Source organism: Tamandua tetradactyla, chromosome 18, assembly GCF_023851605.1.
Source record: "Tamandua tetradactyla isolate mTamTet1 chromosome 18, mTamTet1.pri, whole genome shotgun sequence".
NCBI classification, from domain to species: Eukaryota; Metazoa; Chordata; class Mammalia; order Pilosa; family Myrmecophagidae; genus Tamandua; species Tamandua tetradactyla.
Window position 1 is genome coordinate 25,400,203 of NC_135344.1, and position 16,831 is coordinate 25,417,033.

General features: G+C 34.4%; 1 protein-coding gene across 1 annotated transcript in view; it reads right to left on the minus strand.

The window, feature by feature from the left end:
- The window catches only part of WDR7 (WD repeat domain 7), a 494,499-nt gene that overhangs the window by 172,289 nt on the left and 305,379 nt on the right, over positions 1-16,831 (minus strand). Inside the window, 1 exon segment of the mRNA XM_077135381.1 lies at positions 8,012-8,233. Within this exon segment, the coding sequence (XP_076991496.1) occupies positions 8,012-8,233 (222 nt within the window).

Sequence of the window (16,831 nt, forward strand, 5' to 3'; positions counted from 1 at the left end):
TCTAAACAGAGAGGCTCATAGAATTAAAATATTCCTTAGGTAGTATCTAATTGAGGTTTTCATTTGTGGTATTACATTTGAACTAAATACAAAAGACACAACTCTATAGTATCTTTAAAAATCATAACAGGCAAGTGAATTATTCCAACAAACTCTTGCACTGGTTCTTGTCCATTTTATATTTTAATGACTTTCTTTTGAGAATTTGATGAAATCTGTCGATCCTTTGGCCAGAACAAAAACACCAATGCACATCACGTTGTTCAAGAACTGTCAGTGAGAACATGAAACTTGGCCAGCTTAAGAACCCAAGTATTAGTACTTCTAGAGAACCATTTATTTTAGTTTGCCAAAGCTGCCAGAATGCAACCCACTGGAGATGGATCAACTTTTAATAAGGAGATTTATTTAGTTAAAAATTTATTATTCTTCAGAGGAAGAGCAGCTAGCTTTCATCTAAGGCTCTCTGTTACATGGGAAGCCACACGGAGACATCTACTGGCCTTTTCTCCTGGCTTCTAGGTTTCAGTGGCCTTTCCGGGGGTGATTCCTTTCTGCATCTCCAAACGTCTGGGCTGAGCTGTGAGTGCTGAAATGAGGTACACTGAGTTGCCTGGGCTGTGCTGTGTTGAGCTCTCCTCTGACCTCTCTCTTTTAAGCTTCCAGCTAATTAAATTAAACACCACTTATTGTGGAAGGTACTCCCCTTAGCCAACTGTAGATGTAATCAGCCATAAATGAGTTTCACATGCTAATGATTCAAGTCCAGCGCAACAGAACTAGGCACCATCACCTGGACAAGTTGACACCTGAACTTTACTATCACACCATTGTGGGGAAAATTCATTTTCTCAAATCTAAATATTTTGCCCTGTAGAGGAAAGCCATTTTGGAAGTACACAGATGTGCCTTTTGTTCATATTTGTATTTCCACAGCCCCAGAATACTGCTATATGAATGATTCAATAGATGTTCTTATTTACTAGTGACTTAGTATTTGCAGACTTTCTTACCTCTTTCTTACAGCACCACTTCTGAATCTCACTTGTTTATAATAAAAGAAGGCTATATGAAATGCTGAAAAATATACCGATTTAGAGTTGGAAAACAGGTGTTTGTGTCCAGAGTTGCACTTTTTAGCAGTATGATCTCAAACAAACATTTAATTTTTGCACTCAAATTATTGTCTGCATAATGAAAGCTCAATCCAATTTCACAAATCTCTAGTGAGTGTGTTTGGCAGTACTGAGCAAAGTACTTACATCTGGTAAATGAGAACAATATTAGTACTTATTTGATAGAATTGGAAGATTAGTGAGATAAGACATATAAGGTATGTATATTAATTTGTTAAGCTGCTAGAATGCAATATACCAGAAATGGAATGGCTTTTTAAAAGGGAATTTAATAAGTTACAAATTTATAGCTCTAAGGCCATAAATATGTCCTAACGAAGGCATCCAGAGAAAGGTATCTTGCTCAAGGAAGGGTGATCTGGAAGGCACATGGCTGGAGTCTGCTGGTCCTTGTTCCTGTCCTGTTGCTTCCAGCCTCTGATGCCAGTGGTTTCCTCTCTAAGCGTCTGTGGGCCTTTGCTTAGCTGCTGCAGGACAAAACTCTCGGTTTCATCTCTTAGCATTTGCTAGGGCCACAGATGTCTTCTCTTCAGGTTCTGCCTATTTCTGAGTCCTTGCTTAACACCGGGGCTATTTTGTCTCACTTTCCAAACATCTACATCAGTTCTGAGCTTTCTCCAAAATGTTTCTTTTAAAGGACTCCAGTAAAGTAATCAAGACCCATCTTGAATGGGCGGAGTCAATCTCCATCTAAGCAAAAGCTCACATACACAACTGGCCAGGTCACATCTCTGTGATCAAAAAGTTTCTGTCCTATGGTGCTGAGTCAGGATTAAAAGAAACAAAGGCTGCCCCCACAAGATTAGATCAGTATTAAAATATGGCTTTTCTGGGGTACACAATAATTTCAAACCATCACAGTATGCAACAGAATACCTGGCACAGAATAAATGCTCAAAAATTAGCTATTATTTATGTGCCCTGTAATGTACTAGGTGCTAGATTAAAATATCTGCATAAGAGACAGTAATTATATTTTTAATAAGAGGTATGTATAGAGTTGGAATAAAATGGGTGCTCAGTAAATGGAAGTTCCTTGCTTGATTTCTATTATGAGAAAAGAGGGAATAAGAACATATATAAGTTAGTAACATGTTGTAATGGAAGTCTGAAGTACTCACTTCCCCAATTCTTGGAAATGTCAATGGCCATGAGCCCTCTAAGGGATTTGCCCTAGGATGAGGAGAGCTGCCTCACCCCTTTCCCAGGACAGCCCCCCCAAGATGACTAATTGATAGGGTGGATAGAAAGGTCAAGCCCTGAGCCCCAATTAGGGACAACTTTGAAGGACCAACCAAGCTTCAGAGTTTCCCAAAGACTGGCTGAGGCTATCAATTGAAACACAATTCAACCTCTGTCTCTGCCCAAATCTGCTTTTTTAATGTTCCTAAAGCTATTCAAGAATATACCTTCACACAAATCTGTTTCAGAGCGGCAGTCTAAGGAAATGACTTATGATACTTGTCCAAATTAATTAAGCTAATGAGTGACCTAGGTGGGATTTGCCCCTTGTGCTGGTTTGAAACTGTTTTATGCCCCAGAAAAGCTATGTTCTTTAATCCTGATTTAATATTGTAGGGGGATCCTTTTGATTAAGTTGTTTCCATAGAGATGTGACCCCTCCAATTGTGGGTGGGACCTTCTGATTAAGTGGTTTCCATGGAGATATGTCTTCACCCATTTTAGGTGGGTCTTAATCTGCCTACTGGAATCCTTTCAGAGGCAACCATTTTGGAAAAAGCTTCAGAGCCAACACAGAGAGAAATATTTGGAGATGCAGGAAGAAAATACCTCTGGGGAAGCTGTTTGAAATGAGAAGTCAGAAGGAAAACTAGCAGACATTGCCATGTGCCTTCCCAGCTGACAGAGAAACCACGAACGTCATCAGCCCTTTCTGATGAAAGAAAAGGTGATGAAAGAAAGTCAAAGTGTCTTTCTCCAGATGCCTTAGTTTGGACATTTTATGGCCTTAGAACTGTAAGCTTAAAACGTAATAAATTCCTTTATAAAAGCTAACCCATTTCTAGCAATATTGCATTTCTGGCAGCATTAACAGATTGAAACACCTCTGAATGCCAGCATAATTCCTCAATTATAAAATGAGAGGAAGAGATCAAATGAAAGAATGAATTAAACGATCTATTCTAAATAATGCCCTAAAATACTCTAATAATGCCACATTTGTAGATAATAAAATGAAGAAGGATCTCTCATGAAGTTGAGTTGGTATGATACAAAACAGTAACCACCCTTACATGGAGAGGAAAATGAGAAGGCAATGAAGAAGGTGAATTTCCAGAAGAGCTTTCTATTTTACTTCAAAAGCAGAGATCAACTGGACCTAGAAGGGGCTTTAAAGGCAATAGTTTTCAGCTTTTATTTTAGGCAAGAGGAAAAACGGCAACCCAGAGAGACTTTACTTATCCAAGCATACAAGGTAATAGAGTGGCCTAGTCTATGCATCTCAATCTCTGGCATCTTCCAGCTCTGTTTTCAATATGTGATTTTGATATTTTATGTAAACACCTATAAAAGATTAATCTATATTCAAATATAAGTATAAAATACATTATAAAATTAAATATGACTTTGAGTTAGGCATCAGTGTCATGCTTCCCTCTCATTAAATGTTAACTGAAATTTTATGATGTGTTTTCACAGAATGGCCCTCTAAGGAAGGTTAGAACTCACTATTTACACTTCTAAGTAGATTAGCAATTAAAGTCCATCAAATACTGTATCTTAATGACCTTATTTCAAAATGAGGATAATAATGACCTTATTCAATAGGATGTCATAAAGATTAAATTTATGGGAGTAATGCATTTTAAATGCCACATAAGCAAACAACATGGCAATACATATAGCGGCTTACAGCATATTAACATTAGAACAGGTTAGTATTATACATGACTGATCTAAATGAGTCCAAGTAAGGTATAGGCATATTTAGATACCTTGACTATTTCTGATCAGTAGATTGGAAACAGTTAAATCAGATTTAACTAATAAATACAAACTTATCAAAACATTCCAATTTAAATACGAAATGTCTTCCAAATCACTGTGGTAGGCAAATCTACCACCAAGGAACCTAAAACCTTTGGAGAAAAAAAATTGAGTAATGGGCTAGAAGTTAAAAGCAAACCTATATTTACCTTTAAAATATTTTATGATTTAAAAAAAAAATAGTATGGCATAAGAAATGAAGAAAATATTACAGATATTTTATACATTTTAAATTGATACTGAAAGGTACAAATCATTTGTTTTTACATTCTATTCCTTTGTAAGAAACCTCTCAGAATCTGTCTTGATTTTTAATGTGAGAATCATAAATATAACTTACTAACAAGTATTGCCTTTTCCCCTTCCCATATCTGATCCTTTATCCAAAATGTTCAAAGAATAAACTTGGTTCTATAACACTTAACTATTTAGAATGTTTTGCATAAATCTCCCCCAGGGCACAATTTGGCACACAGTATCCCTCATACCAGACATATGTTATGGCACCCCTTTACACATGGCTCAGTTCCCTGTCTTTTAACAAACCAAAAGAGCAGTATTAAGACCCTTTGTTCCCTTTACAAATTCTAAAGACATCACTGTAAAAACTTTTATTTCTATCACAGTTTTATAAATTCCCTCTATTCTCCTAAATCCTGTTTGCTGTTTTTCTATATATTTTATTGTGTATCAATTTGTCGATGAAATCACTACAGTAAAAAAAACCACTCAGAATAGGTTACCAGGATATAGAATGAGGCTAGAGAAAGGGTAGCAGTTGCTTAATATGTGCAGAATTTTTAACTAGGTCTAACATTTGGAAATGGATAAAGGTAGCAGTAGTATGTTATTGTGAGTATAATTAACAGTGCTGAATTGTGGGTGAATGTAGTGGAAAGGGGAAGTAGAGTTATGCACATCACCAGAAGGAAAGCTGGAGGTTAAAACATGGGAATGTATAACACAATGAATCTTGGGGTGGACAATGACTGTGAACCAGAACATATGTAGAGCATTATTACAAGGAGATAATAATAGAGTGGTATATGGGGAAAATGCACCTATTTCAAGCTGTGGGCTATAGTTGACAGTAATATCTTAATATTTTTTCATCAACAGTAACAAATGTACCACACCAATACTAGGCATCAGTAACGGGGGATAAGGGTTATAGGATGTTTTGTGTTTTATTATTATTTTTTTTTATGGAGCAATGAAAATGTTCTAAAATTTAAAATGGTGATGAATCCACAACTATGCAATGATACTGTGAGCCACTGATTGTATATTTTGGATGAATTGTAAGGTGTATGAATATATCTTAATAAAATTGTATTTTAAAAACATCTAGAAGCTAATTCACAAATTTTGCGTAAAGATAAATTGTGGCTAAAAAAAAATAATGATAAGAATACTAGTCTAGTCAATTAGTACAATGTTAAACTAAGCTGCCTAACAACCAGCCAATGGTATGGATGGAATGAATCAGCAGTATTAATATTTGTGAAGCTCCTCATTTATATCCAGATACTTATACTGACACAGTATCCCTCATACTTTCTTTGCTTTGCAGTTAAGTATAAAATATAAAAGAATACTATTGAGAAATTATGCATTACACGTTGGACTAAACTGGTGGTCTTCAAAATAGGTACCCCCTTTCAAATAGCCCATTAAGGCTTTTCAAAGAACAGGTTTGAAAGTTATGACCAGTTTTAAGACACAGGTAGTTTCAAGAAATTGATTTCTGGGTGCTAAATTTGTAAATGATCTTCTTCCCTAAACTGTGAGAGTAGAAATTTTCTTTCTTACAGGTAAATATTCAAGGATATAAGATTTATAACTTTTAAAGGAAAACTTGCTCATGTTCTTTATTTAAATGGATGATGATGATATCAAATAGTAATGGTAAATATTCTATTGATCACATTTTAAAGACTGACAATAGTTTCATTTTTAATAAATATTCAATATTTCAATATTCACACATCCTCAAAATTGTATCTGTTGCAAATGTTTAAACTTGCTATTAAGTTTTAGCTGTCAACATAAAACCGTGCAATGGTTTAGATATTTCTTGATACTCATCAGTGAGATGTTGAACAAAAAGGTTGAAAACCACCAGACTAAATCATGACAAAGTTTCATTAACCTCTAATATTGCAATCCCAAGATTCCAAGCAAGGAACTACATACATAAGTCCTGGACTGTTTGGAGTGACATAAGACAGATGGGCTCAATCAAAGAGCCTTTTCTGGAGAGAGTGAGACTTGAACAGGTCTTTATGAATGGAAAACAAGGTGCTTAAAGAACTTGAGAAAAAATAAAATTGTGTACATTTAAGACGTAGCAGTGACCAGCATGTACTATTCTGCAGTAAAGGGAAAGCAGACGTTGCCCAGTTGGAGAATGGAAAGGGCATGGGTTTTCAGGTCACAAGTAGCTTGAATCCAAGTTTATGTTTTACTACTTTTGGACTGAGCCACTTAGGAGAAATCTTAATTTCAAAGAAATTCTTCAAAAGAAGATCAAACAAGAGAATATAAAACAAAGCACTTTTTAAAATTATAAAGTGATGGTATATGTTAGTGATTCCTCCCTTTTCAATGGGGAGCCACTGAATGGTAGCAGTTGGGCTAATGATTATATGCATGGGCTCTGGAACCAACAGACCAGGTTGAGACAAAACTGCCATTTTCTAGAGGTCTGCTCTCTGCCAAGTTAATTAAACGTCTCTGTGCCCCTCTGGCCTTCAGCATAAAATGCAGATAATGGAGATATCCACTTTGTAGGGTCAATATGAGAATTGAATGAGTTACAAGGATTAAATGCATGTAAAGAGCCTAAAATACGCTAAAGAGTTAGTTACTTTATTGTTATTGATGTTGTTTTTATTATTCCTCTCTGTTTCTCAATGGTGAGTAGATATCAAGAGATTATCAACCATTAAAACATATATGTTGAATTAAGAATCTTTAAAAAAATAGTTACAGAAGGGGCGCTAAGGCTACTGCAGGCTTTATGAATAAAAGCCACTAACTTCCTCCTTGTTTTAGAGCAAAAATATGTGACAGTGGTCTAATGAAGTTCTTTGCTGTCATAATTAACAATGTTAACTCTTTTCCTTGCTTAAAGCCCAAAGACCCAAAAGAATACATTGTATTTTATTCTACAAAGAACGTACTGTAATGCATTCAGCAGGATTATATTTGGTCCTCAAAATGACACAATTTGGTAGAAATTATTTTGTGATACGGTAGGAATATTTCGGACCTTGCCTAAAGGAGTTCCCTTGCTGAAGTACCAAAGACCCCTTTCTAAAATACTCTTACCTATGATTAAGTACAAAGGCAGCAGGATGACATCAGCCCTCTGAGCTCTGATGTGAGATTTTAGTCATTTAAAAACTGTTGGAATTTTTGGAAATTACAGTGGCAATTCATCACATTATTTTCAAAAGTACATACATAAATAATTACAAAAATCAAGTGTGTATATATATATATACACACACACACACACACACACATACTTCTCACTTTTCAAACCATATTCAGGGCAACAAGTTGCATAGTTTCTCAGAAATTATTTTAGAAGTTATAAGGTGTAATTTGAATCTAAGGCTTCATAATTTTTTTTACTAGAATCTTAATGAAAACTGTGAAAACACAATGTTCCAAAATCTGTTATTTTAAGAAAAGCATTTAAAAGACTACGTTTTAATTTTTAAAAGGCAACTTGGGGTAACTGTAACTAAAGGGCAAGATGAGCTAAAACTTGAGATATATTCAATCCTCTAAGATTTTGTTGACAAATAATATATATTGAAAAGCAATACTTCAGCATTAGAAATTTTAAAACTTACAAGTATGTCTGGCCAGTGAGTAGTTGGATCCACCACTAGTCAAACCAAATCCTTCAGGAATTTGACTGGAACTTCGAGGTCTGGTCAACAGTTTAGGAGGTTCAATTTCAGCACCAAATTCAGCTCCTATCACTCCTAGTAAAACAATAGCGGTAGCTTGCTTCCGTCTCTCCTCATAAGATGTGGAAATTTTTTTCATCTGCGGAGCACTTGCCAGGCAACCTGAAAGCCAAAACATAAGGATATGAATTAAAAAAATACCAATATCTGACCCCTTGCAAAAAAAAAAAAAAGATTTTTTTAAAATTTAGTATTGGATATTCAAGAAAGAATAGTCTTTAAAAAAAAAAACGGTGCTGGGACAACTTGTTATTTCCATGCAAAAGAATGAATTTGGACTTCTACCTCATAAAATACACAAAATTAACTCAAAATTGATCACAACCTTAAGTATAAAAGATAAAACTATAGAACTCTTAAAAGAAAACATAACTGTAAGTCAGAAGCTTGCTTTAGGCAATGATTCCTTAGATATGATACCAAAAGCACATGCAAGTAAAAATAAATAAAAATTGGACTTCATTGTTAAAAATATTTGTGCTTCAATGGACACAATCAAGAAAGTAAAAAGACAACACATAGACTGAGAGAAAATATTGTCAAATCATAATCTAATACGGAGCGTATCCAGAATACATAAAGAACTCTTAGACACTTCTCAACATAAGATATCTAACTCCAGTAAGCATAGGAAAGTATGTCAGTTCCATTACTCAGTACTCCACAACCACTAGCATGGCTGCTGCTGAGGACAGGAGATTGTGGATCCCTCACACAGTGCTGGTGTGAATGGAAAATGGTAGCAGCATCTGGAAAACTGTTAGACAGTTCTTCAAAAAGTTAAGCATATAGTTATCTTATGCTCAAACAATTCCACTCCTAGGTATCCACCCACCAAAAAATGAAAACAAATGTTTACACAGAGACTTGTACACAGATAACGTAGCTGTATTATTTATAGTAGACAAAAGGTAGAAACAATTTCAATGCCCGTCAACTGATGAATGGAACAACAAAATGTGGTATAGCTATACAATGCAGTATTATTCAGCAATAAAAAGGAGTAAAGTACTGATACATGTCACAACATGGATGAATCTTGAAAATATTATGCTAAGGGAATGATGTCAGTCACAAAAGACCATATATTATATGATTCCATTTACATGAAACATCTAGAATAAAGAAATCTATAGAGGCACAAAATAGATCTGTGGTTGCCTAGAGCTGGAGCTAGGAGAGGGGGAAGTTACCGGTGGTAGACGGGGTGGTGACATTAGTAATTGCTAATAGGCACTAGGTTTGGGGGATGATAAAAATGTTCTAAAATTAGACTATGCTAATGCTTGTATAATTCTCATATATTAAGAAACACTGAATTGTACATTTTAAAGGGGGAATATTATAGTGTCTAAATCATATCTCAATAAAGCTGATAAAAAAGATTGCTCATTCATTCATTTATTAATTTGACCACTAATTTAACAAATCCTTATTGAGCACATATTTGGGTTACACGAAAATAAACAGTCCAGGATTTCAAGAAGTGTTTGAAAAAGTTTCCTGTTCACAAAGAAGGAAATGCTGGGTTTAAAACTTAAAGAACATTTGTTGGGAAATTAGGGGTCGGGGGAGCAGCCAATAAGGAGGAGAAGGATGAATATTTTGTCTAGATAGACCAGAATGCAGACAAACAACCAGACCTGAGGAACTACTTATAACCTGGGCAAAGTACATTATAATTTCAAATTCAGAAGAAATAGCACCTGATAGCCAAAAAATAATGAAAAACAATTTTAAATGTTTGTGAAAAGTATCATAATAAAAATGGGCTATGAGAAAATCATTCCTAACATATAACACTGCTTCTTTAAATTTCATTTCCTAACATTTTTCTCACTAAGGTGCTCCCAAAATTTCCCTGAGACTTGGTTCTTTGCTGCATCCTATCTCCTTTCTACTTACACTCCTTTCTAGAAGTAATCTACCCTTTCCTTTTTGGCATTTATTATGCAATGTTATAAGCATACATAAAATTACATAAAAAAGATTATAAAATATCATGACATACATGTACACAATTAACTAACTTTATAAAACCTTAATGTTTTTCCACACATTTCAGATTTTCTAAGAAGTAATGAACCATATATGCTATGTGAATATATCTCAAAAAAAAAAAAAAAAGTAATGGACCAGTATGGACACAACTGAAGCCCACTGTGGATTGCATCTTGTCTTGACCTCATTCCCCCTTCCTTCCTATCCTAAAGGTCACTGTATTTCTAACCAAATCAAATATTTTAATCTATTTATATCATCATATCAGTGTTACCTGAAATATTATATTAATACATTTTCAGACCTCGATCTAGGCTTGCCCTACTAGGGTAAACTCTGGTTGGATGGATGAATGGTCAGTCATGGGTGAGAGATGGGGGGCAGGTAGAAAGGCAGGCAAACAGATTCTGAACTAAATTTGCTAAGAGGGTTTTTTGCATCTGTGTCCACAAATGTGATTGGTCAATGCTTTTCTATTCATATACCATATTCATTGGATTTTAGTATAACACTATATTAGCCTCAAAAAAAAAAGAGTTAAATAATTTTCCTTTTTGCTCTCTCTTCTATTCTTTGAAAACAGGATGATAAAACAAAGTTTATAGGATTCTTCACAGGGCCCACGTCTCAGTGGAGGCTAGGAGTGGTGATGGGAGTAAGGATGGAGGAAAAGAATTTTTCTTTTTATGAATTCATTTTCTCAGTAGTTATTTATTACTTTTCTATGTTTTCCTGAGTCAATGGTAGCTTTATAGTTCTAAAAGGATGATCTATTTCGTGTAGATTTTCAAATGCAATGGTGCAGAGTTATAGTATTTTTTATGATTAAAAAATTTCAATTGTATCAGTTGCTATAGATTCTTTTAAATAGTTTTCTGTGCATCCTCTAATATTACTTTTCATGTTTTTGTTACTCGGTTTGTCAGAAACAGATATTTCATTGATTATTGTCAAAAAAGTTTTGATTTTATTGATCTTATTTCTTTGCTTTCTTTTTTTCATTAATTTCTGCTCTTATTTTTATTATTCCTCCTACTTTCTTTAGTTTTCTCTCTGTCCCCTCACTGGTACACTCCTTCATTTTGTTTTATTTTGAGGTTCTTAGTTTGAACACAACTAATTTATTTTCATTATTTCCTACCATCGTTAACACTGACAATCACACACTAAGTATCTATTTTCCTCTTCTCCCTAAATAACAAAACCTCAATTTCATTCTGGGAAGCAATATACTCAGATTCTTTCAACATCTTTGCAATGACTGAGGAAGACATAACCCAGCTCCTGGCTTTAACCTTTATTTATGGTGTATTTTAATTCTTCTTTAGCTCAGGAGGCAAAGGCGTGCTTCCAGAAAGTCACCCATTACCATTCCATTTCTAGTTCTTTAAGAGGTATCTATCTTTCTTGAGCCTAGCTCATACCTTTTTGGTTTTCTATTTGTATATTTTCTCCATCATGCCTATATATTCAGCACAGAAAAGTAAACTTCTAGAGCCATCTTGATTGGAGGTCAGCTTTCTGCTCTTATCCATATTATCCATGTAGCTTTTCTGGCCTCTCAGTTCTCTGCTCTATTCACTAATCAGAGCAATAAGACAAATAGTTCTCAGAACTCAGTATGACAACTGAGAAATTAGCAGCAGGGCCATATGAATACTTTCAGGAGTTTTCTTTTACTTTCTTTTTTTTTTTGGCTTTGTCATTCTATATTACTGGAGAGTAGACAGGGGGATTAGAAGAGGGGAGACTAAAGAAGTACCAAACCAAGAAAGGTCTTCTAAGGCATTTTAACCTTTGGTTAATGGAAAGTTATTGAATGACATCAGATACATTCATTATGAGAAAGATCATGATAGTGATAGTATGCAAGGCAGACTGTAAGGTGAGGAATAACTGGTGTTAAGGACAACCAAAGGAAGGTATGTACAATGTTCAGGTGGAAAACAATAAATATCAATGGGGGGAGTAGTTAATTTACTCTGTCAGTCACTCAGTCATTCGACATGTAAGTGTTGAGGGTCTAGCATATGCCTGGCATTATGTTCGATATGTATTAATAAAGACAAGAAAAGCAAAGCCCCTTGTTGAACCTAAAGACAACTAGACAGGAATTAGAAATGGATAGGTTACTGGATAGGTTACAAGAGAACGAAGCATGAAGGAACTTCATGATTTCTATTTCAAGGATAGGTAATTTGACTGGAAGTTTATGAGCCAAAAGGAGAACATTGGAAAATGGGGCAAGAAGGGCAGACAACAGTCAGATAACACATGGCTCTATTGTTCCTCTCCACATTATAATTTTATCCTAAGAACAATGGGAAGATACTGATGGGAAGTTGTAAGCCACAGAGTGACCTAATTAGATTTAGAGTTTTAAAAAATACTCTGGGCATAAGGTGAAGAATATTGGACATAGAAAGTGGAGGAGGAAGTGGGATGATCAATTAGGAGGGTACTGTAAAAATCAAGGAGAGAAATTAAGGTCATTCGGTCTTGGGATTTAAACAGGTGATGCAGAGAAAGGAACAGCTTCAATATATATGATGAGATCTGGGTAGATGATCTCATCCACTGGTAGCAATGATTTTTTTCTGGTAGCAGGCAGACTTGAGATGTCATACCCTGAATTCTCTTAAAAATCCTAATCAAGGAAAACAAAATTCGTGACAAGAGAAAAAGATATGGCCTTTCCAAAATCTGAAGGAAAAAAAAAGCTTGGGAAACTTTTTAGTATGCACTTTAAATTTCATTATCTTGTGCTGAAAGCTGGATGTGGGCAAGAAGACCTAGCTGAACCTAAGAAATGGAAATGTTGTGATATTACAAGAATTCAAGAGTAGAAAGGAATAATTAAGTGAAAAAATGGCATTAAAGTACTTAAGAAAATTTTGGTGCAATTGTGAGTACAAAAAAGGTATGCCATTGCTGTTTTCTCACGTTCTACAGGTCATACTTCATAGTTTAATAAAAAATAAAGTGCAGAAATTTGTCACTAGTTTTTAAACAGTGAATAAAAAGACGAAATCTGCAATGAGTCCAAAGATAATCAATTTATCTTTAAAAAATTCTAATTCTTCCATGTAAAATTTTAATTATTACCTATTTTTAACATTTGCTTTCTTTTGTATAGTCTACTTCAAATCACACACAGACTGCTTTGTTTTTGGAGGAAGATGTTTCTCCAATGTTACAAAATTACTCCATAACATCCAAGGTCATGATAAATCACATTTTGTGAATTACATATTTATAAAAACCTCAGATTAAAATGTTTAAAATACTTAAGTAACATTAAGAGTATCTTCTAATCTGATACCATAGTATATATTTCTTCCTATTCACTGAATTTTTGTAGTGTTTTAAAGACAAAGCAAATGTTACTAAAAAGTATTAGCAGGTACATGCTCTTACAGATTCAAAGTATGACTCTGACCTGTGATGGTTATGGCAACTAAGGCGGGAGGGGGAAGGGGTAGGTGCAGCTAAAAGCTAAACCATAATAATAAGAAAAAAAATCAATAACCACTGTCTCTGTGTTTAGAAGGATGAAAATGGACCCTAGTTCTAGACAAAGTGATATTTAACAGTTTGATAATCTATTTCTCAGTACATGTGCTTAAAAACAACTTTATTTATGTACAAGAACAGACACAAGATCCATGTAATTGCATCTAGATTCACACAGTGTGTATTTTACTCTTTACACACAGTAGTCTTGAAACAGGAAGCAAACCCAGCTCCCCTCCCCCGTGCCTCAGCAAGAGCATGCTCCACAACAATAGTTCAAAGGAAAGCTCTATTCTGCAGTTGCACTGATTGTTCTGTCAGCTGACCTCCGCAGAAGGGAATTGCTAACCGCTGCCTTGCTCCTTAGCTGACAAATGAATGATCGCAGCTCCATCTATTTTCACTATGGCTGCCTCTAGCCCAGGTGCTCAGACAGAGAGCCTGGTGTGACACCTTAGATCAAGATGAATTGGCACAAACTCTGATCCAAGATTGTTTTATACCATTTAATTTAGTTTCTTCCCCTGCTTGGATGAGCACAGCTCTGGTTATGGATTTCTATTCTAATGTACTGAAGCAGGCCCTGAAAGAAGCAATGAAGCAGCTGCTGGAGCAAGGGACTGCAAGGATACTGATCAATAGGCAAGGCATTGACCCCAGCCGCTCAGCCTCGGCAATGGCCACTGCTGGAAGGGGGAGGGGGCGCAGAAGAACACAAGGGCTGTTTTCAGTAGGAAATTAAACAACGGGGGCATTTGCAGAGCTCCGCCTCCACCCCTAGTTCCCTACCTTCCTATGTTCCTTTTTTTTAATTACCTCAATCCTACCTAAACTCCCACTTGGGAAGAAATTAAGACTTTAGGGAAGTTTTAATAATGCATTCGTAAAACTGCCATTTGTACATTTTATCCTTAACCTAATGGAATCATAACAAGTGCCTTCTGCTAAGTGGCCAAAATATGAAATCTTAATTAACTGTCAAGTACATCACTTGATGTAGTTTTAAAGTCTGGCATATGCATAAGTTCATAGGAACCCACTCCTATAGGCTATTACTTTTATTGATGCTGCAATTCTATGAATGTAATTTTTATCAGTACTAACATCTGAAAACATAACTCTCTGATAATAAGGAAAGAAATAAGAGCAAGAAAATGATCCCCTAAATGAGACATTGACTGATTAGTGATTGTATAAGGTATGGATGCCATCTTTACCCTATTCTATTAACACAGCAATTTCTGATTCTTCAATTTTTCAAATTTAGCAAAATCTTTAAATTTTTGTATTTTCTCTTGAATAATAGAATATGCAATTAGCTACAATGTTTTTTTTACAAATAACTGACAACCAAAAGGGAGGTTTGGGGATATTCAAAATGAAATAAAATTCTGTAAATGTAGACCATTCTACACTTTCATTTGTCTCATGAAAATTTGGCATTTTTTCACAGAGACATGCTTCCATTTAATCATGCTAAAGGGTGACATGGAGATCCATTTTCTTGACAGGACAGTTGATCACCCTATCACAGTAAGAAAATTAATACCTTCAAACTAGCACTGTGTGGAAAATAGAAGCTACATGCAATGGCAAAGGATATAAATGCTCTACATTTTAAATTGCAAATAGAATACATGTTCTGTGTGAGAACATGTTTCCTCATTATTGGGTTACTTTTAACAAAATGTTAGCCTTTGATTTTATTAAGATAACCATTTAATTCACAAAATGTCCCTCAAAAGAACATAATTGTCTTTAGATTTAGCATAATTGACTCTAGATTTACACTAACCGGCCTAAACACTTTACTTACTGCTTAGTTAGAACACAGGTAAAATATTTGAGAAGTTTAAGCTATTTAAAGGGCTGTGAGATATTGATTACTTCATTTAAAAAGCAGTCAGAGAGTGCAACCAAGAGGTCAAGATAAATTTAACAGTTTGAAGCACTTTACTAAATAACTCTAAAGATCATGTTAATTGGCTTTGTACAGTTCTGAGGTAAAATTAATTTTATTCTAGCTTACAATAAAAGGATTAAAAGACATATTCAGTTTCAACTGGACTAGGAATCAATGGATTTGAATTAAGGCTAAGGGCAGTTTTATGAGAGATAGACTACCAGTAGATACTTTATATCTGCTATTAACCACATATTGATGGTGCTCTGTTATTGCACGAGGTATTAAAAGCTTAGAGAGGTAGATACTACCAATTTAAAACCATGAGAATATACTTAAAGAATTGTGCAATTTAACCTGGAAAACTTGTTTTCAAAAATCTGACTCTGTTTAGGACTGAGTCTATCAGAATGCTTTTTATGGTTAATTTTTATGTTATAATTTGAGTCTAGGAAAAACTGATGAAATAGTTTGTGGTTTAATTCAACCACAATTCACGTCAAGATTGTAACTATATTTAAAACATATCCATCCCCAAAGAAAATGAACAAAAACAAAACAAAAAGCATGTTACATTCAGTTTGGTTTTAACCTACCAATTCTAAACCAGGAACTTCTGGCACATGATAGAAGACAAGGAACTTCATAATAATTTGAATATTTTCTGAATTTAATATAAATTTCAGTAAGTCCTAAAAGTATCACTTTGTAAATTCTGAAATATCTATTTGATCATGATAAATGGAAATAAATTTTTAATGTTTTTCTTTACTATATTAATATTTGGTACTGTTTTAGAATTATATGTATAGAAATAACTTGCTTTTAATACACATTGACCATCAAAGCAAAAAGTACAGTTTTTATTTAATAAGGCGTATATTTTATGAATTAATAATTAACTATGACTTTGTAAGACTTTATATGAATAATCAGAAAAAGAATAAGTTGCAACATCTCACAGCAGAAAATTAAATGGCAGTATGCAAACTATTTAAAATAATTCATCTTGGAAACAGTATTTATTATTCTTCTGTACAATCCTGTTTTGTTTGTAATAAAGTGTCTTTGCTAATATAATGTTTTGATTAATAATTAAAGAACAAGATGAAACAAAGCAAAGCTAAACTTTGTTAATACTGGCAATCTTGAGGCCAACAGAACTTTTAGAATTATTTCAGACGTGATCTGTTTACAATGTCTGTACACAGCCAGACTAATCTTAGCATACATATTGTTCCAACTCTACAAATGCCAGTCAATAAAAGTCAAAAAGATTTCTA